Source organism: Amphiura filiformis, chromosome 19, assembly GCF_039555335.1.
Source record: "Amphiura filiformis chromosome 19, Afil_fr2py, whole genome shotgun sequence".
Lineage (NCBI taxonomy): Eukaryota > Metazoa > Echinodermata > Ophiuroidea > Amphilepidida > Amphiuridae > Amphiura > Amphiura filiformis.
In genome coordinates this window covers 44102019-44121184 of record NC_092646.1, presented here as the reverse complement: position 1 = coordinate 44121184, position 19166 = coordinate 44102019, and the positions used below count along the sequence as shown (strand labels likewise).

Sequence of the window (19166 nt, the reverse complement as noted above, 5' to 3'; positions counted from 1 at the left end):
AATGTTTTTTTCAAAACGTTTTAATAACATTTAAATGTCGGGTTATATAAAGGTCATGAAAACGTTTTTAAAACGTTATTGCAAATATTTTGGGCAAACGTTTTCGCAAAATATTTTTTCAACCCCAAAAAAACATTCTGTTTAGAATGTTTTGTATCAAGTTTTCAAAAATGTTTTTGGAATGTTATTAAAACGTTTTTATACCCTTTATATAACCCGACATTTAAACGTTTTCTGTAAAACATTTTGTGTTTGTTGGGCAGTAGATTATCAAAAATGTTTTTAAATGTTATGAAAACGTTTTATACCCTTAATATACCCTTTATATAACCCGACATTTAAACATTTTCTGACAACCTTTATAACCTTTTGTGAATGATGTCGAAAACGTTTTGTGTTTGCTGGGTCTGCATACTAAAAACTTGTCCTTTTCAGTCACCCTTTAAACTGGCAAAGACCACACTCAGTGGGCGAACTAAAGTAACATTTAGTTTCTTCCCATTTTTATATCATCACACCGTCGTATCAGCCTACTAATGAGTCAATACCAGTCATCACTTTCTAAGTAAGTAATTATACCACGACACCACCAGAAGTTGTTTTGAGTCACCGAAATATCGGTAGCCTATACCAAGCACGCCAAACCATAAACTTAAAGGTAGATGACCCGATTGACAGCCTTATCCCCCACTTTACCCCGTAAGGCAGATTTTGATATCAAATGAGAGATGCTATTTTTCTCGTTAACATATTGAAATTAGGCGTTCTAAATCGGACCACGTTCCTTTAAAATAATTTAGTCCTAGTCTCTAACGCATTCATAAAGGACACGAACTAAATGACTAAAACAATTTACTCCAAATTGGAAGGGTCATACCAAAAATTAATCAATTTCATGAAATGAAATACTTACGAAAATTAAGAAATGCTCAATTTGTATTGAATATTTTCAGGAACTGTGAGGTCATTTTATACACTAAAATTTGACCTCCTATCGTTAACTCGATTCGACATAATGTATCTTCAGGGGTAAAAGCAGAGTACAAACTTTGTACAAACTTTTGTTTCACCCTATATGACCATAAAAAGTTGGCGAGACAGTGATGATGAGGATGCTGATAATCTGATCGATGATGATGTTGATGATGATGAGAGCAGATGAGTAGCTAGCTCAGATACACGCGTGCTCTCTCTGACTTCACATCTACGGAGTTGGCGAGGCTGGAATTTTGTTTTTCTGATAAAGAGACTGGTATTCCAATATATTAACTGTAATTTAGTTGTGAAAGAGAGACAAAATCTTTTACAAAGCTTTTTCTTGAAGTTGAAGTGCAAAATTGAAGCAAGTCAAAATGGTAAGTTGTTTACGTTTTATTTCTTGATGACACTAATTGTAACTTTGAATGATAAGTGGTACCATTGCAAATTCATAATTCAAAAGTTCATAATTTATGATATATAAATGTTAAGTGAAAAAGTTTAAGATAAATACACGTGTACTTTACTTTACGGCACTTAACTTTACGTTACTTTACTTATAGAGTTACTTTACTTTTATTTTTACTTTTGCTTTTTACTTTTTACTTTTTACTTTTTACTTTTTACTTTTTACTTTTTACTTTTTTTTTTAGTTTTAAGTTTTTACTTTTTAGTTTTTACCTTTTAGTTTTTACTTTTTTTACTTCTACTTTTAGGCTTACGTTTAAGGGCTCGGATAATAACGTCTGCATAGTATTTTTTTCTGGGACATGAGAGCACATCAGACATATCGAATTGCGTTCTGAATCTGATATCAAATAATTTTGATTTTTCGAAATTCCCGATGCAATACAAATTTTATGGCAAATTATTAAAAATTGATATTTGTGATATTTAACAGTCCTCGAAGTTAACTTTATAAATCTAATGATATGTACTTAAGGCTGACGGCCATTTAAAAATGTTGACCTTTCGTATTGAAGATACACATTTTTGCCATAAAAGACCTATAATATTTTTGGTCTTTTTAGGGAAAAAAATGTGTAACTTCAATACGAAAAGTCAAAATTTTTAAATTATCGTCGGCTTCCCAAATACACACATATTAGTTCATATCATTAGATTAATAAAGTTTACTTCGAGGACTGTTAAATATCAAAAATAAAAAAAAATATCAAAATTTAATAATTTACCATAAAATTTGTATTATGTCGCGAATTTCAAAAAATCCAAATTATTTGACATCAGAAAGATAATCCATGTTATTCATGCAATTTGGTGTGTCCTGATGTGGTCTCAGGTCCCACAAAAATACTGTGCAAACGTCCGAGCACTTTTACTTTTACTTTTATGCCTACTTTTACTTTTACTTATTAAACTGAAAAACAAAAGAAGATATTGAAATATGGTATATGCTTTATTGAACTTGACAAACCCGTGTAGTATTAGTTTTGACTTGTTCATGTTGTTATGAATAATAACTCGCTTATGTTGTTTAGATCGAAATGCTTCTTGAATTAAAATCACTTCATTTTATAGACGCGCCACAATAGCTTAGGAAGATTTTCAACATTAAGGGGGCTGACGAAACCAAACAATTTGGTGATCCATCCTGGAGGGTGCTCGAGGGGGTTGCCCCCTCGGTGTCAGGAAATTGTTCGAAAAATAAGTCAAAAACACCCACTTTCCCCGATATCTGTTCATATTTTTTTTACTTCATCTGGAATTATTTGGGGGGGGGACTGAGCCCCAAGACCAAAATTATTGAGCCCCCGCAAGCCCCCGGTTCCTATAAAGCCTATGCGCCATATTACTCAAAGTTGTTGGAATTATATTATATTGCACGATATTCTTTTAATGGGAACAAACCATAGGGAACAAAGGGGGAAATTAAAAAAAAATGATTTGCAACCTAAATGTATTTTCTCGATGTGTTTTCGAATGAACCAAAATACGTACTCAATGATAACATCGTGAAGATGTTTTTTTACTTTTCTCAAGTTGTGATACGTCCTGATTAAAGCCCTGTTTAACATCAGCAGGAATTATCAGGGCTAGCATACTGTTTTACAATACTTCATCATGTTCATCACAAGTGATGTTTTTTCTTAGTAGATTGGATTTCAAGGTACACATTTCTGAATCGGATGCGTTTTACAAATAATCACTCCAACTGAGCACTTCCATACATGGGCAATGTAACGGGATTCATTCAGGGACATAACATATTAAAATTAAATTAGATTTCTCTGTCTGTCTGTATCTGTTTCTTTTTCTCTTTGCATTGTTGAGAGTTTTTCCTGCCCATATCATTTTGTAGGCGTGAGTCAGAAAGAGGGTAACCAGGTCGAATGAAGAGAAATTAATAGCGATACCCCACAATGCAACGCGACAGTAAATGTTTTAACCAAACGTTGGGGGTCGATACTATAGTCATTTTTGGTTCTCGTGTTGATTTGACGTAGGAAATGGGCATAATGGCGGGCATAATGGGTGACACCAAACTATCAAATGTCCTATTATTTTGGCAAATATTGTCATAAACATTTCCTCTCAAATGGCCATTTTGTTGATATTGCCACCGGCGGAACACCTTAATTTTGCTATACTCTTGATTTCCCCTATCCGCCGCTCAATGCAGAGCGATTTGAGTCGATCCTTTATGTAATTATTTCGTGTAAGCTAATCCTAACCCTAAACCTAATCCTAACCCTAACCCTAATCCTATAACCCTAACCCTAACCCTAACCCTAAACTAACCCTAACCCTAAGCCTAACCCTAATCCTAACCCTAACCCTAACCCTAACCCTAAGCCTAAGCCTAAGCCTAAGCCTAACCCTAATCCTAACCCTAAACTAACCCTAAACTAACCCTAACCCTAATTTCGTGTATAATTAGGCCTACATGAAGCAGTAACCGCGATTTGAGGACAATTATAGGCATGATAGAGCATTTAATTATGATAGTTCACTCTCAATTGCTTGGTGATGAGTTGCAGAAAAAATCTTGTTACAAAGTCTTACAAAGTACTGGAATTTTTGGGTACTTTTAGTTTACAACTCACATCTCACACCCACAACAACATTTCTATACTAAATTAAGGTCCATCCTCAGTGCCTTGGGTGCCAATGGGTTTAATTTTTATGTAGCCTTTTTTTACTGTGCCATTAATGGCCACATAGGTATACATAGATTTATCAGTTCCCAAAATTGCACTGCATCATGGGAAGACTCTGGATAAAGCTATACAGGTCGACAGACTTTGGTGATTAGAACATGATGATGGTATTGGTGTTCTTGAACATGAATCATGATGGCATTGGGAAACACCAAGCTATTCTGGAAACGGTGTATGCCACTTTCAATTTACAAATAGGCCTACTCTATAAAACAAAAAACAAAAACAAAAACAAACAAACAAACCAAAAAGTTTTAAAAACTTGTTTAACTCCAGGGTTTGTAAAGTTAAAACTTTATAAAGCTTTAAAAACTTCATAACTTAAGGGCTGAGGTATGAACGTTTGGACAGTATTTATTTTGGGACATCAGAGCACATCAGACATATCGAATTGAATTCTGAATACGAAGAATGTCATTCTGATATCAAATAATTTTGATTTTTTGAAATTCGCAATTTAATACACATTTTATGGCAAATCATTAAAATTTGATATTTTGATATTTAACAGTACTTGAAGTAAACTTTATAAATCTGATGATTTATGCTTCAAGTGTATGTAGGTGGGATGAAAAGCCGACGATCAATTGAAAATTTTGACCTTTCGTATTGAAGATATGGATTTTTTCCCAAAACACCAAAAAAATTAGGTCTTTTGGGAAAAAATCCATATCTTCAATATGAAAGGTCAAAATTTTCAATTGACCGTCGGCATTTCCTCCTACTACATACACTTTAAGAATATATCATTAGATTTATATAATTTACTTCGAGGACTGTTATATATCAAAAATTTGAAAAATATCAAATTTTATGATTTGTCATAAAATTTGTATTATATTGTGATTTTCAAAAATGAAAATTATTTGATATCAGAAAGACATGCTTCGTATTCAGAATGCAATTCGATAGGTCCGAGGTGCTCTCATGTCCCACAAAAAATACTGTCGAAACGCAATAAACGCTCATTTTAGATCCCTTAAACAACAGGAAAAAACTTTTGTAACTTTTCAAAAAGTATTGATTTTTAAAATCTTTGTTCCAGTAGAATATAATATAACTTGTCTTACATAACATAATTATAGTTAAAAGAGTTAATTAAAGTAGTGGTGTAGTAGCCATGACTTTTCTAGAGGGGTGGGGCAAAGAAGGAAAGACGCTTTTCAAGGGGGTGGTGGGGGGGAAATTTGACCAAAATGAATTCTAGATTATTACCTTCATTATCATGATTATGCTGATGTGCACGCGAGGAAAGCGTTCTGAGCATATAGCAGCACGGGATTCAGCACTTAGTTTGTGATGATCGACCCATCGTGTTATTTCACTAAATAACCGGGGGATGTTATTATGTACGTTTAAAAAAGGATTGTGCACCTGCTGTTTGATGTTATCTTTTTTTCTATTTTTGGCTCTAAACATGCTAAAATTAAAGACACTTCATATATGAAATGCGTTAGGCCCTCACAACATTGATTAAAATTATTGTAGCTCCATGGTTTTAATTCGAATGAGTTTGATGGTCGGCAGTGACGTGGGGGGGTGTGGTGGAGGTCACTGGCCCTAATGGAGGGGGGGCACATGCCGTTTTTCGGCAATTTTCCTATGGGATTCTCTAAATTTTCAAATCGATGGGGGCGGGGGCACGTGCCCCCCTCCCGTGCCCCTCTGATGCTACGCCACTGCTGGTCGGGAGAAGTGAGAGTGGCAGCTGACTTCGTAGTGTTGGTCCTTCAAAACGCTGACTCATCAACATTACGAGAGTTGAGAACCAGAAAGCCTTAACTCGAGTTTTCATCTCAGTCCTCGATTTAGTGGGGTTAAGGTTCTTAGGCCGACGGTTATTTCTTATTACGTTTTTTCTTTTTCTATTTTCAGCGTGAATGTATATCAGTCCACGTTGGCCAGGCCGGTTCTCAAATTGGCAATGCATGCTGGGAGTTGTACTGTTTGGAGCACGGCATCCAACCTGATGGGCGTATACCGAGTGATATGAAGAATGGGGTATCTAATAGAGGGGATGAAGCCTTCAGCACCTTCTTCAGCGAAACTGCTGCTGGAAAGCATGTACCACGGGCTGTGTTTGTAGATCTGGAACCTACAGTCATTGGTAAGGAAAGAAAGAAAGAAAGAAAGAAAGAAATGCTGCAGACATAAGACAAATAATACAAAGAGACCACGGGGTCTCATCTTTGGTTTGGGTGGGGATGTGCGGCTGGGACTCAGAAAAACGGACCCGTAATGATACCAATTTTTGGAAAATTTCGCACTTTTTACTAAAAAACGATGAAAAATGTGCACTTTCTCGCGAAAATTGTGAAAAACACATTTCTTAACCAAATTTTCATGAAATAGAGGGCCATGATCAAAAAACCGTACACCCTGGGCCTCAAGGAATAATAGATTATTGTGTTTTCAACAGTTTGAGTGTCCCAGGTTAAAGAAGAAATAAAACAAACAAACAAACAAAAACCAAAATGGCTGAAAATGCATATTTTGCGCATGCGTTTGCCGGGACATGAGAAACCCGGTTACGCCATTGTGAACATTTGAAACTTTATTCACAAAATATTCCTTTTGTCTTTTAATCTAAAAACAACACGTTCGGGGGGGGGGGGGGGGACTGTCCTCCCTAAAAATCATAATAAAACAAAAAATAAAGCAATAATTGTCCTGTGCATCATCCTTTTTGTAATTGTCTAAAAAACTTTTTGGGCCCAAATAGGGTAAAACTGCAAGATTGTAAAATAAAGACTGCAAAATAGCAAAATCCGCTTTATTTTGGGCTAAAACAGTCTTTGATTGAATTTTTTTAGCGTGCATTGTGCGCAATTAGGGACCGCTCATTATTTACAGGGGAGGGGGGCCGGGAAAAATGTAGGGGGGCTATGTGATTTTCACTTTAATTAACAGGGGGTGTTATGTGATTTTATTTTTCCTGATAGGGGGGGGTCAGATGAAATTTAATATTAAATTATTCACTATGATTATGATTCAATACAATATTTACCTCATATTTGGCTATTTTAGCCACAAAAACATCAATTTTTGCACGCTTCGCCGGATTTGTTCCTGCACCATATTTTGAGTTTATATGGCAATATTTGTGTGCGCTTCGCATGCATTTGTGTCATAAACTTATTCTCTCACCAAAAGGTGCTGGATTTACATAATACTTCAAGAAATTTTTCCAACCACCTCATGTTAAAAAGAAATCTACGCCACTGTTCATCAGCACATTAGCCATATGGCAGGGTGGCAAGTCAGTCCCCTCCCCTGCTCAGTCGACAGATGTACGGGCCGATGTATTGTGACAAAACTTATGATTTGCATCTATTTTAGATCCTAAATTAACCCCATTTTTTTGGTATCAAAATGCCAAATTCTGTAAGTAGATCTGCGAGACGTGCCCTTGTAAATTCTGGTGGTTTCTTTTCATCTTGAACTTGAACACAAATCTCAAAAATGAGAGTTATAATTCCAACCATTCTATAGTGTAAATCATAAATATGAGTGCTTGGAAAAAGCATAAAACTTATACTGAATCAAAATACTGGGACTTTAAATTAACCAAAAGTTGTGAAAGCCCTATATGCATCATCCTTTGGAATGATTTTAGGGCACATATTGTCCTCAATTTGTTCATTTTAGCTTCTTTTTTTTCACGTGCTTCGAGCGCATTTGTCCAGGTATAAATGTTCTTTAAGTAGCAGATCAGTGGGACGATTTGAAAATTTTGCCCCCATGCTTGGTGACTCCGATACATCTCTCTTTGAATTTTAGCATTGAAATAGCATATTTCCTGGGGACAGCTTGGAAAAAAACCTTGGATTACAATTGTGGGGAGAGGGTGTCTTCTATACGAAGAGCCAGAGGTGGCAATCATGTTGCCATGCCCAGGGGCCTTCAAAAGGTGAATCCGGCCATGGTATACCAGCAAAATGTATTTCTCGATGTGGGAGGGGGGGTTACATAGTTTTTTGGCGGCAATAGGGAGGGTTATGTAATTTTAAATGCTGCTAATAGGGGGGGTTGTGTAACTTTATGAACTCAATTTTGAAATCCTCCCGGCCCCCCTCCCCTATAAATAATGAACGGTCCCTTATCACTGTAAAATGATAACAAAAAACGTTCGGCTCCCCCCAAATTTTAATGTTTCAGCCGCTACTGTCTAAAAATTACCGTTAATATTATCCGTGGTCCATATCCGATAGGAATATCTATAGAGCTGTTTTATAATCGTTATTATAGCATGTGGAATGCCCGTCTGTAAAGGTCTCCCTCCCTTAAGGAATATGATAAAAACAAGAAATGTCTTTAAAAAAGACAATGCCTCAAGAGATTCCAGCAGGCACCATCTGTTATTTGCCATAAGAGATACTTGAAATGCTAGCTTTAAGCCTAGTACAAGGAACTTATACGATGTCCTCATTCACAAACTGATACTATCTGTCCATCGCGCGTATAAGACTATTACCGTAAGGCAGCGTATTGAATGAATATTAAACAGTCAAGAATAAGCTCCGCCACCCACTGTTTCGGATCCCTCACTGTCTCCCAAAACATCAAAAGCGTTGCACGTATACTTACTTAAGACTGTCCTTTTTCACACAACGCAGACAAAGTAAGGCCAACTTGCCTACAAATGGTCAAATTTTGGCACGAAATATCTCTGTGTAATCCTATGCAAGTCCCACATCACATCCATCACATCGATATCGGCGATCGTATTTTTTTTTACTGAAGTTAGGCTAGGCTGGTTACCACCAGCGTCATGCGCGTGACGTGACACAGCTAAAATAATCAACCGGAAATCGGGGATCATTAAAACGTCAACAATTTCAAAATACGCAATGACAGTAAACTTAATGGCGAGCGGTCCGAATTTTGAGCCATACAAGTTTACGTGGTGAACTAGCTTTATTTAAGCCATCTTGCAATGGTAATAATTCTGATGTATTTAATGCAGGAATATACACACCCAGTTTTTGCCCACTTTGTACATAAATTTTAAATTTACACACCCAGTTTTTTAAATTTACACACCCAAACCTTCTGATCCTGCCTAAGACCCTGCCTAGCATGGAGGACAGGCCTAGGCAAAATAAAAGCTTTTTTTCTAATAATTTCTCCGCAAGCGTCATTTATGTCAACAAATTGTTCGCAAATCCACAGCAGGGTTGCAAATATACCATATGTCACTCGGAGTGCGACAATTTGTACAGATAAATTTATCACAGGTATTTTTCTATTAATTTGGCCATTCGTCTGCATATTACCAAAAATAATGCATTTTGGGCGACCGTTTCTCCACGAACGTTATTTATGTCGACAAATTGTTCGCAAATCCACCACAGGGTTGCAAATATACCATACGTCACTCGGAGTGCGACAATGTGTACAGATAAATTTATCACAGGTATTTTTCTATTAATTTGACCATTCGTGTGCATATTACCAAATATAACCCATTTTGGCCCACCGTTTCACCGCGAACGTCATTTATTGCGACAAATTGTTCGCAAATCCACCGGTTAGTTTTAAGAATATAATACATGGCATAAAATGTGACAATTTATCAAAATAAATTGATAATGAACGCTTTTGTGGATATTTGCCAATACAATTATACATCTGACATGTATATGAATTATGATTATGTCTTCAGGCTGTCTTCAGTCAGTAGGAATTCAGATGAGTACATGCAGCTGAGACTAGTCAATGCTAGTCTCAGGTTGTAGTAAGCTACAAATTTCAAATGTAGGACTTGTTCTCATTGCTTACCTGTGTTTCACATCATATTTTGTGGTCAAAATGATTACAAATGTGTAATTTGCAATCATTTCCGACGGCTAGTAAGGATTTGAATGCACACTAAACCCCGGGCCGTGACACTCGTATTCAATCCCTGTATAAAAGTGAACGGCAGTTGACACATCGTAAGTTTGAGTGACAGTTGCTAGGCATTTTAAATACAAGATGGCGGATGTCGATCGAGTACGTGCTATTTTATCAGCAAAAATACAGCTGATTTAGCCAAATTCAACATGGGGTCATCGGTTATAATATTTTCCTAGCATATTGAGCTAACACCACAGCTACATGGTTTTTCACAATATACTAGTAATAAAATAAAGAAAATCAGTAAGCTTAAGACGAATATTACCGTACCTAGGGGAGATCGGGGGAAAGTGGAACATATTTTTTGTCCAGCCCAAACAGGATTACGAAGCAAGCAAGGCAAAACGTAAGGTTTACAAGATACATATTTGGTGCATACGCACCAATATGAACCTCGCGCCAATCAACCTTTTTGTTCCTTATGACCGGAGGAAAAGTTCGACATATCGCACGACTCTGTAGGATATTTGATTAAAAGATACAGAGTTAAGTGCACAAAGTACAATAAGTGACTATATCTCATTAACCAATGATCGTACAGATACGCGACCACTGAATTTATTGTTCCTTATGACCAGACGAAAAGTTTGACATATCGCACGACTCTCTAGAATATTTGGTTAAAAAGATAGAGGGTTAAATGCACACAATTGGAAAAGTAACTCTATCTCATTAACCAATGATCCTACAGATATGCCACCGCTGACTTCTTTGTTCCTTATGGCCAGAGGAAAAGTTTGACATATCGCACGACTCTGTGGGATATTTGGTTAAAAAGATAGAGGGTTAAGTACACAAAGTAGAAAAAGTGACTATATCTCATTAACCAATGATCCTACAGAGATGTGACCACTGACTTTTTGTTCCTTATGACCAGAGGAAAAGTTTGACATATCGCACGACTCTGTGGGATATCGGGTGTCGAAGATAGAGGGTTAAGTACACAAAGTACAAAAAAGTGACTATATCTCATTAACCAATGATCCTACAGAGACGTGACCACTGACTTTTTGTTCCTTATGACCAGAGGAAAAGTTTGACATATCGCACGACTCTGTGGGATATTTGGTTAAAAAGATAGAGAGTTAAGTACAGAAAGTAGAAAAAAGTGACTATATCTCATTAACCAATGATCCTACAGAGATGTGACCACTGACTTTTTGTTCCTCAGGCCCAGAAGAAAAGTTTGACATATCGCACGACTCTGTGGGATATTTGGTTAAAAAGATAGAGAGTTAAGTACAGAAAGTAGAAAAAAGTGACTATATCTCATAAACCAATGATCCTACAGAAATGCGACCACTGACTTTTTGTTCCTTATGACCAGAGGAAAAGTTTGACATATCGCACGACTCTGTGGTATATTTGGTTAAAAAGATAAAGGGTTAAATGCACAAAGTAGAAAAAGTGACTATATCTCGTTAACTAATGATCCTACAGATATGCGACCACTGACTTTTTTGTTCCTTATGACCAGAGGAAAAGTATGACATATCGCACGACTCTGTGGTATATTTGGTTAACAAGATAGAGGGTTAAATACACAAAGTAGAAAAAAGTGACTGACTATATCTCATCAACCAATGATCCTACAGAGATGTGACCACTGACTTTTTTGTTCTTTATGACCAGAGGAAAAGTTTGACATATCGCACGACTCTGTGGGATATTTGGTTAAAAAGATAGAGGGTTAAGTACACAAAGTACAAAAAAGGATGCAGCCAAAGATAGGAGCTTGTAGTCACCTGCTCCGCAGCCGACTGATGATTCCGCTTTGCCCCGTGTTCCACTTTGCCCCGATCTCCCTAAATATTCGTCTCAGGCTGAACTATTTAGCTACCGTTTACAAAAAATTCGACATTTTTGTAAGACGGGGGTGCAGGCCCTTTAAATATCCCTAAAATCCTTCACAGATACCTTATTTCAGATTAACTTCTTTAAAACAATAAAAACTTTACACATTCAAAGCTTTATATTCTTTTCAAAGTCCAGAATCAAGTCAAACATTTTTATAATCACTCTTCAAGGCAAACATTTTACTACAACCCCGTATAAAGAATTTATGACCGTCCCTGTCATTTTTTTTTCTAATGCATAATTCATTAGCCCGAAATGCAGACTCATTGAGCATTTTGTACTGTAAGAACTTCGTGGCAACATGGAAAACGTAGCCCAAATGTACTTGACAGAATGATTTGTCATGGCAATCCGGCCATTATTTCGCCCAATAGTCGTGTTTCATGTTCCAATTCGAATACATACTGCTTTCGGCAGAATTAAGTAAGTCATGGACGGTTCACCACTTTACGTGTTAAAATGCAATGACTCGACGAGACGTCTTGGTTTTATATGGATGCACCCAAACACGACAGATCAGTTTTGTCTCAACTTTGGTCATGCTGGTTCACAGAGGCAGATATAGGGTGTAACAAACGACAAACGAAGGGTAATGACAGAGGAATTTTTGCTGAAGAATTAATCTTTTGGCGCCTGTGCCATCTCTCTTTAAGCCTAACAATGTATGTTTAGCCATAAATGTGCCTTATTTGTTTAATAGACCCTAATTTTAAAAAGAAAAGGACCGTTAAAAAAAAATTGGGGGAAAACGGTGCTTGGGGCATGGAATGGATCCAGCCTCAAGATTACTGCAAAAACACAAAAAACAAATTTTTAACGGGCACCTCTTCATATTGGCCCAAAAATGAGGCCACCCCTACAAAAAAAAAACCCGCGCGTTTTGTGATTTTCTCCAAAATAGTTTTTACATCAGATCTGTATTTAAATTAAGAAATTAGATTACTTTACTATCTCGTTTCCTTTCGAAATATGTATACTTTTGTATTTTGTGCATGAAAAATTGTTAATTATGACTTAAAAAAAGTTAAGACACCTTTAGTCAATATAATGCATTTCCGAGAGACTTGACAGTTGCCTTAAAAGTACAAAAACCCCGACAAAAACATTCCACTTTTAATTCAGGACTAAAATAATTGAGTTTGCGCGAGTTATAACAAAAAATCCGTTTTAATTTACTTCGCCGCCACTAGTTATATTTACTTTGAAAAAAATAAATGCTTCAAAATTGAAAATTTTTCACATGGCCTCGGATGATATTATTGTGAAATCAGAAACTGATATTGGCAATGAATGAAACTTGGTACACATGCGTGTGGATAGCACGAGTCAAGATGAGATAATGTCATCTGATGCTACTGCACATTAATGTTCTAATGATTAATGATGACACAGTGAACGATGATAAGGGCTATTCCACTTGAAATCCATACACCCCCTATGGAAGATATGACCTTAAACTCCCACACCGGGCGTGTAGATCTCAAATGGAGTCACCCATTCAGGTAACCCCATTTGAAATTCACACTCCTTGTGTGGAAGATTAAGGTCATGCCTTCCATAGGGGTGTATGGATTTCAACTGCAATGGTCAAATGATCAGATGATACGCATGTTTCATCAGAAAAACAATCGAAATATGCCTAATTTGAATATTCACAGATATAGAAATTCTAAAAAGGCATGAAGGAATGAATGAAAATTATTATACTTAGTTCTCTGGGTTAATAGGATGAACAAATTTTAATCTTTTCCCAGGGTAGGTCAGTGCGCATAAACGTTGGAAAAAAACCCCTGTGCATCCGGCCGGATTCGAACCGGCGACCTTCGTATAAGTCACATAAGTATGAAAATTATTATAATAATTTTCATACTTATGTGACTTCGTGTATTTGTTATAAATATGCAGTTCTGATGCCTTCCGCTAGGAATGTGACGAACACCATTCGAACCTAATACTTATAGATTTATATCTTCCGCTCTTCTCCATCGTGCTTCTTTAGCTCAGCTGGTAAGAGCGTCGTGCTAGTAATACGAAGGTCGCCGGTTCGAATCCGACTATAATAGTCGAGGTCCAATGCCCTGTGCCCAACACTCCAATGCCAATGAATGCCTTAAATATATTATAGGTTTGAGCAACAGTTTGCTTATGCCTGGTTCCATCAGGACACAAGGGTGTGTCCGTCCAGAGCGACTGATTAAACACACAAAGAAACGAACAAACAATCAAAATCAACAGAAATAAAGAACGTGAACCAAAACGAAACAATGGAAGCAAGCAAAAAGGAAAGTAAACAATAAAAGAAAAAATGAAATAAGGAAACGGGAATAAAGAACAAAATAGAGAGAGTGAAAAGAAAAAGATGAATAAAGGAAATGAAGTGTAGGCCCATTGAAAGAAAAAAAAAAAAAAATTGAAAGGAAAATTAAAGAAGGAAACAAAAGACCGATAAACAAGGAATAGAAACAATACTATGTTCAGATATTTAATTTAACAATTTGCATTTAATCTAACTCAAACTTTAATTTGAAATCAAAATTAATATCAAATTCAAAAGGCCGTTCAGACTCATTCATGACAGGACGACCTTTTGGCCTACCAATCGTCAGAGATAGTTCATCATTCTTAATTGACGTTTTCATCACTTGTCTGCAATATGTCATTTAATATACTGAAAGTTTATTTACACAGATCATGAAAATGATTCGTGGGAGTTGACTCATATGTTTTCTCATCTTGCAATATTAATGTATAATTACAGGAGAATGTGAATCAATGTCAACATTATTTTTCATCCTCTCACAATCAAACCACACTCATAGAAATGACTTGTTCGCCTTGTTGGCGCAATTCAAAAGGAGTAAGTTTGGAGAACTCAAAAATAGTGTAAAAGTTGCCAAAACAAAATGCATTTTAGTTATCCAACTTAAAAATGCTGAAAAAGCTCAAAAGTTCCGTCAACTAATCAACTTTGTTGGCATTACTTAAAAAGTTGATGTAAGTCGTTGCGTCAACTTTTTAAGTAATGCCAACTTCTGAATTCAAGTTCAGGGAACTTGGAAAAATAAAGAAGTTTCAAAGAACCAATTAGTTGAGTTATTGTAACTCAACATGTAAGTTGATGTAACTCGTTCATATTCAAATATTTATTTTTGTAATCAGTGCAAAATTTCGTATACTATAGCACACCTCTAGAAAATTATGCTAACCTAGTTTCATTTTCCGAGCTGTTACAACTCAATAAAAGTAGGCGCAAATGAGTGCGACCAACATAATGATATCGAGTCAACGTTACTCAAAATTGTACGCGTTGGCATTACTCGGAAAGTTGATGCAACGACTTACATCAACTTACTGAGTAATGCCAATGAACAATTTCTATGAGTGCACATATACCAGATTCCCGTTGCTGTTGCCACCAGAGGTACACTACTCCCCAGCTACTTCGTTGGTACACTAGCGTACCTGTGTGTATACTCTAGAGTAGGCCTATACATACATCGGACTCACATGTATCGGCAGAACACACACTGGTACTTGATTGGTACAGCGCTGGTACTCAAGAGTAGCCACAATGTACCCAGGCAGCAGTGTACCGCTAGGATCGGCACTCAGCAGTAGGAATCCGGTAGTGTACAAAGAAATCGATCACTGCATCATAGGTCATCATTTCCTTTTGATTGAATATTCAATCGGGCGATTTAAAAGTGTGCAAGAAGGGCAGTGGTAAACCTACAGTTGAAATTTCAATATTTTTTACAAACTAACTGTTAGTCCTAATCCTAACGCATTGGTCTGGGTGATTCACATTATCAAGGATAAACCTTTTATTAAAGTATTGCTGGTCGAAGTAGCCAAAAAAGTAGCCAATATTATTGAAAAATAACACTTTGATGTTTTGCAAAAGTTCATTTTACAAATCATATACTTTGAAACTTGCTTGATTTATTGTTGTTAATGAGTTATGTACATTTTACTTCAGTTTTGTTGTTTCAGCCCTCATTTCAACATAACTCAAGAACCACAGGACCTACAAAAGTATATCTGTGATATTTGAGTTCTTCTGCACACTCGCTATGAAATGATCAATGCAATTTTTGCCAAAGCTCAATACCATTTGCAAGAAGATGAGGTGAACTACCAAATCCCAACAGTTTAAAATAGTAACCTTAATTAATCTTTTCCTTTTATTTTAATCATGTAGATGAGATTCGAACAGGCACCTATCGTCAGCTGTTCCATCCTGAGCAACTGATCTCCGGCAAGGAAGACGCAGCTAACAACTATGCTAGAGGTCATTACACTATTGGCAAAGAAATCGTCGATTTTGTCCTGGACAAAATTAGAAAATTGGTAAGTACACTGAAAGCCAAACCGGAGTCAGTGTGACTCTAAAAGCAGAGTCCAGTCACTATATGTTTAAAATGACTACATATAGGGAGATATCTGACTCACTTAAAGAGTCATAAATTTATTGACTTCGCTGAAAAGTCACCGTTGATGACTCTACACAGGAGTCATTTGACTCCCAATATGGAGTCATTTTAGACATAGAGTGGTTGGACTCTGCTTCTAGAGTAACATAGACTGCATTTATAGAGTCACCCTGACTCCATTACAGAGTCACTCCGACAGTCCGGAAATAGCACAAAATAATGATACACAATATTACACATAGATACAAAATATAGACCTACCGGAATAAGAGACTTAACTCTGTGTTTCACGCCATATACGCGATCGTCAGACGATAGGATGAAGAAATTGCATGTGGCTGAACTACCATCTCTTAGGAATGGGAGAATATACATTCCATGGTGTCAACAGCCAAACTCTTCCAGAGTCTGACTCTCTTGAAGAGTCATAAATTTCTTGACTCATTCAACTGACTCTCTTGTGACAGTCATGTGACTCCTTTTGAGAGTCAGTGCTAGTTTACGCCACTTTGAGAGTCTCTTGACTCCATTCTGGCTATCAGTGTAGTTCACTTTCCTCTTTTTTTTATCCAACAACGCAATTAACACGAAGGACCCATCTCACATTTATTGCCGTGACTTTGTTCAGTAGTTTTACTGGATCTGTTATTTTGCCATGGATTTGACAGTAGGCAACATGTGTATATTATTGTTTATATTGGAGAAGATATTTATAACGATTGCTGACGAACATAAAATGGCATAGGCCTACAATTAAAAAAATGTGTTCGAACACCTACTCTAATTCCCATATTCTATAGTGCGCACGCTATATCATTGCAGGTACGCATTATAAAGCGCCATCCCGCCGATAGCTAACATTCTCATTGTTTAACACATTTCACATTTCATTGCAGTCTGACCAATGCTCGGGACTTCAAGGCTTCCTCATTTTCCACAGCTTTGGTGGTGGTACCGGTTCCGGCTTCACTGCCCTTCTCATGGAGCGTTTATCCGTCGATTATGGCAAGAAATCCAAGCTTGAATTCGCCATATATCCTGCTCCTCAAGTCTCAACTGCAGTTGTGGAACCTTACAACTCCGTCCTCACAACGCACACCACATTGGAACACTCAGATTGCGCGTTCATGGTTGACAATGAGGCTATTTATGATATCTGTCGTCGTAACCTTGACATCGAGCGACCAACTTACACCAATCTTAATCGCCTGATCGGACAGATTGTGTCATCTATTACTGCATCTCTTCGATTCGACGGTGCGTTGAATGTCGATCTAACCGAGTTCCAGACCAATTTGGTACCTTACCCACGTATACACTTTCCACTGGCAACATACGCCCCGGTAATCAGCGCGGAGAAAGCTTATCATGAGCAACTCAGTGTTTCAGAAATAACTAATGCTCTATTTGAACCCACTAATCAAATGGTCAAGTGTGATCCCCGACACGGTAAATACATGGCTTGTTGCTTGCTCTTCCGAGGTGATGTTGTCCCAAAAGATGTCAATGCCGCCATTGCAACCATCAAGACCAAGCGCTCAATCCAGTTCGTTGACTGGTGTCCAACTGGCTTCAAAGTCGGCATCAACTACCAACCACCGACTGTTGTACCTGGTGGTGATCTGGCTAAGGTCCAGCGTGCCGTCTGCATGTTAAGCAACACCACAGCCATTGCTGATGCGTGGGCACGCCTGGATCACAAGTTCGATCTGATGTACGCCAAGCGTGCTTTCGTTCATTGGTACGTCGGTGAGGGTATGGAGGAGGGCGAGTTCTCTGAGGCTCGTGAAGATCTTGCTGCTCTGGAGAAGGATTATGAAGAGGTCGGAGTTGATTCAGTAAATGAAGAAGAGTTTGAAGAAGAGTATTGATGTGCCTTATCTGACTATGTTTGTGCTCAGACATTCTAAGTTAACACTTTGGACTCTCTCGGTCCGACCACTGTGAACATTGCAAAATGTTGGGAAATGTGACATTACGTAAACCATGCGATTTGTTTCTAGCCATGCTAGCGATCCGTTGTATATGACCACCCCATGTCATTATCCGTGTTATCTGATGTGATATATAATGTGACGCTTCAGCAATATATTTATTGTAACTATTTTAACATGATTGGTACCCATCAGTAATTATCATGAGACTGTCACATCCCTGATGCAATACCGTATAAATATGCGGATGATCCAGATGCAATGATTATGACAGGTCTAATGCTGCATTCATTTTGAAAGACCCATTTTAAAAATGATTGCAAATTGACGGGTATGCCATGCCAATCATTTTGATACTTCTATTATACTATATACCAAAGCTTGTACTTTGCAACACCGCATGACACATTTGACTGTTTTGCTCTCTTTGCGCTAAAATGTATAGTTTCCAGATTCCAAACATGTTGGATTTCAACCCAAAACACGAACAATTGAATGTAACTTGTATACATTACCATATTAATATTGCGGCCACCTGCACGTATAGGTACACCGTCGCCAAGGTATTTGACGCATGGTACTGTGCAGTAACAGGGGAGTACCAGTGTAGTACCACTACTGGGTCCTACAGCATTGGTACTCTGTGTGTACTAGTCAGGTACATTGGCGACGGTGTACCTGTGCTGTGCACACTGGCAGATTCGAATTATGTACGCTAATCTAATCCCGCAGCGTAAATGGGCGTGTATACACACGCGTAGAAGGGCGATTTGTCAGTACGCTGCCGCTCACGGCGACGCAATCGCATAAACGCACCGATTAGAATCTTCCACTGCGAAATCCAAAATGGCATTACTCTCAACTTGAGATGAGACACATTATAGTAC

At 37.4% G+C, this 19166-nt stretch overlaps 1 protein-coding gene across 1 annotated transcript; it reads left to right on the top strand.

Annotated features, from left to right (window-relative positions):
• The first annotated feature begins 1094 nt into the window (after window positions 1–1094).
• LOC140141347 (tubulin alpha-1D chain-like) lies at window positions 1095–18349 on the top strand. Its single transcript, XM_072163182.1, has 4 exons — window positions 1095–1355; window positions 6033–6264; window positions 16114–16262; window positions 17242–18349. The coding sequence occupies exons 1-4, from the start codon at window positions 1353–1355 to the stop codon at window positions 18214–18216; spliced, it is 1359 nt and encodes a 452-aa protein (XP_072019283.1). The 5' UTR covers window positions 1095–1352; the 3' UTR covers window positions 18217–18349.
• The last annotated feature ends 817 nt before the right edge of the window (window positions 18350–19166 follow it).

Bases quoted from the DNA above. Each gene is read 5' to 3' on its own strand.
- LOC140141347 (XM_072163182.1), top strand. The intron at 6,265-16,113 runs GTAAGGAAAGAA...TTAATCATGTAG, and splicing joins TCTGGAACCTACAGTCATTG to ATGAGATTCGAACAGGCACC. The intron at 16,263-17,241 runs GTAAGTACACTG...ATTTCATTGCAG, and splicing joins TGGACAAAATTAGAAAATTG to TCTGACCAATGCTCGGGACT.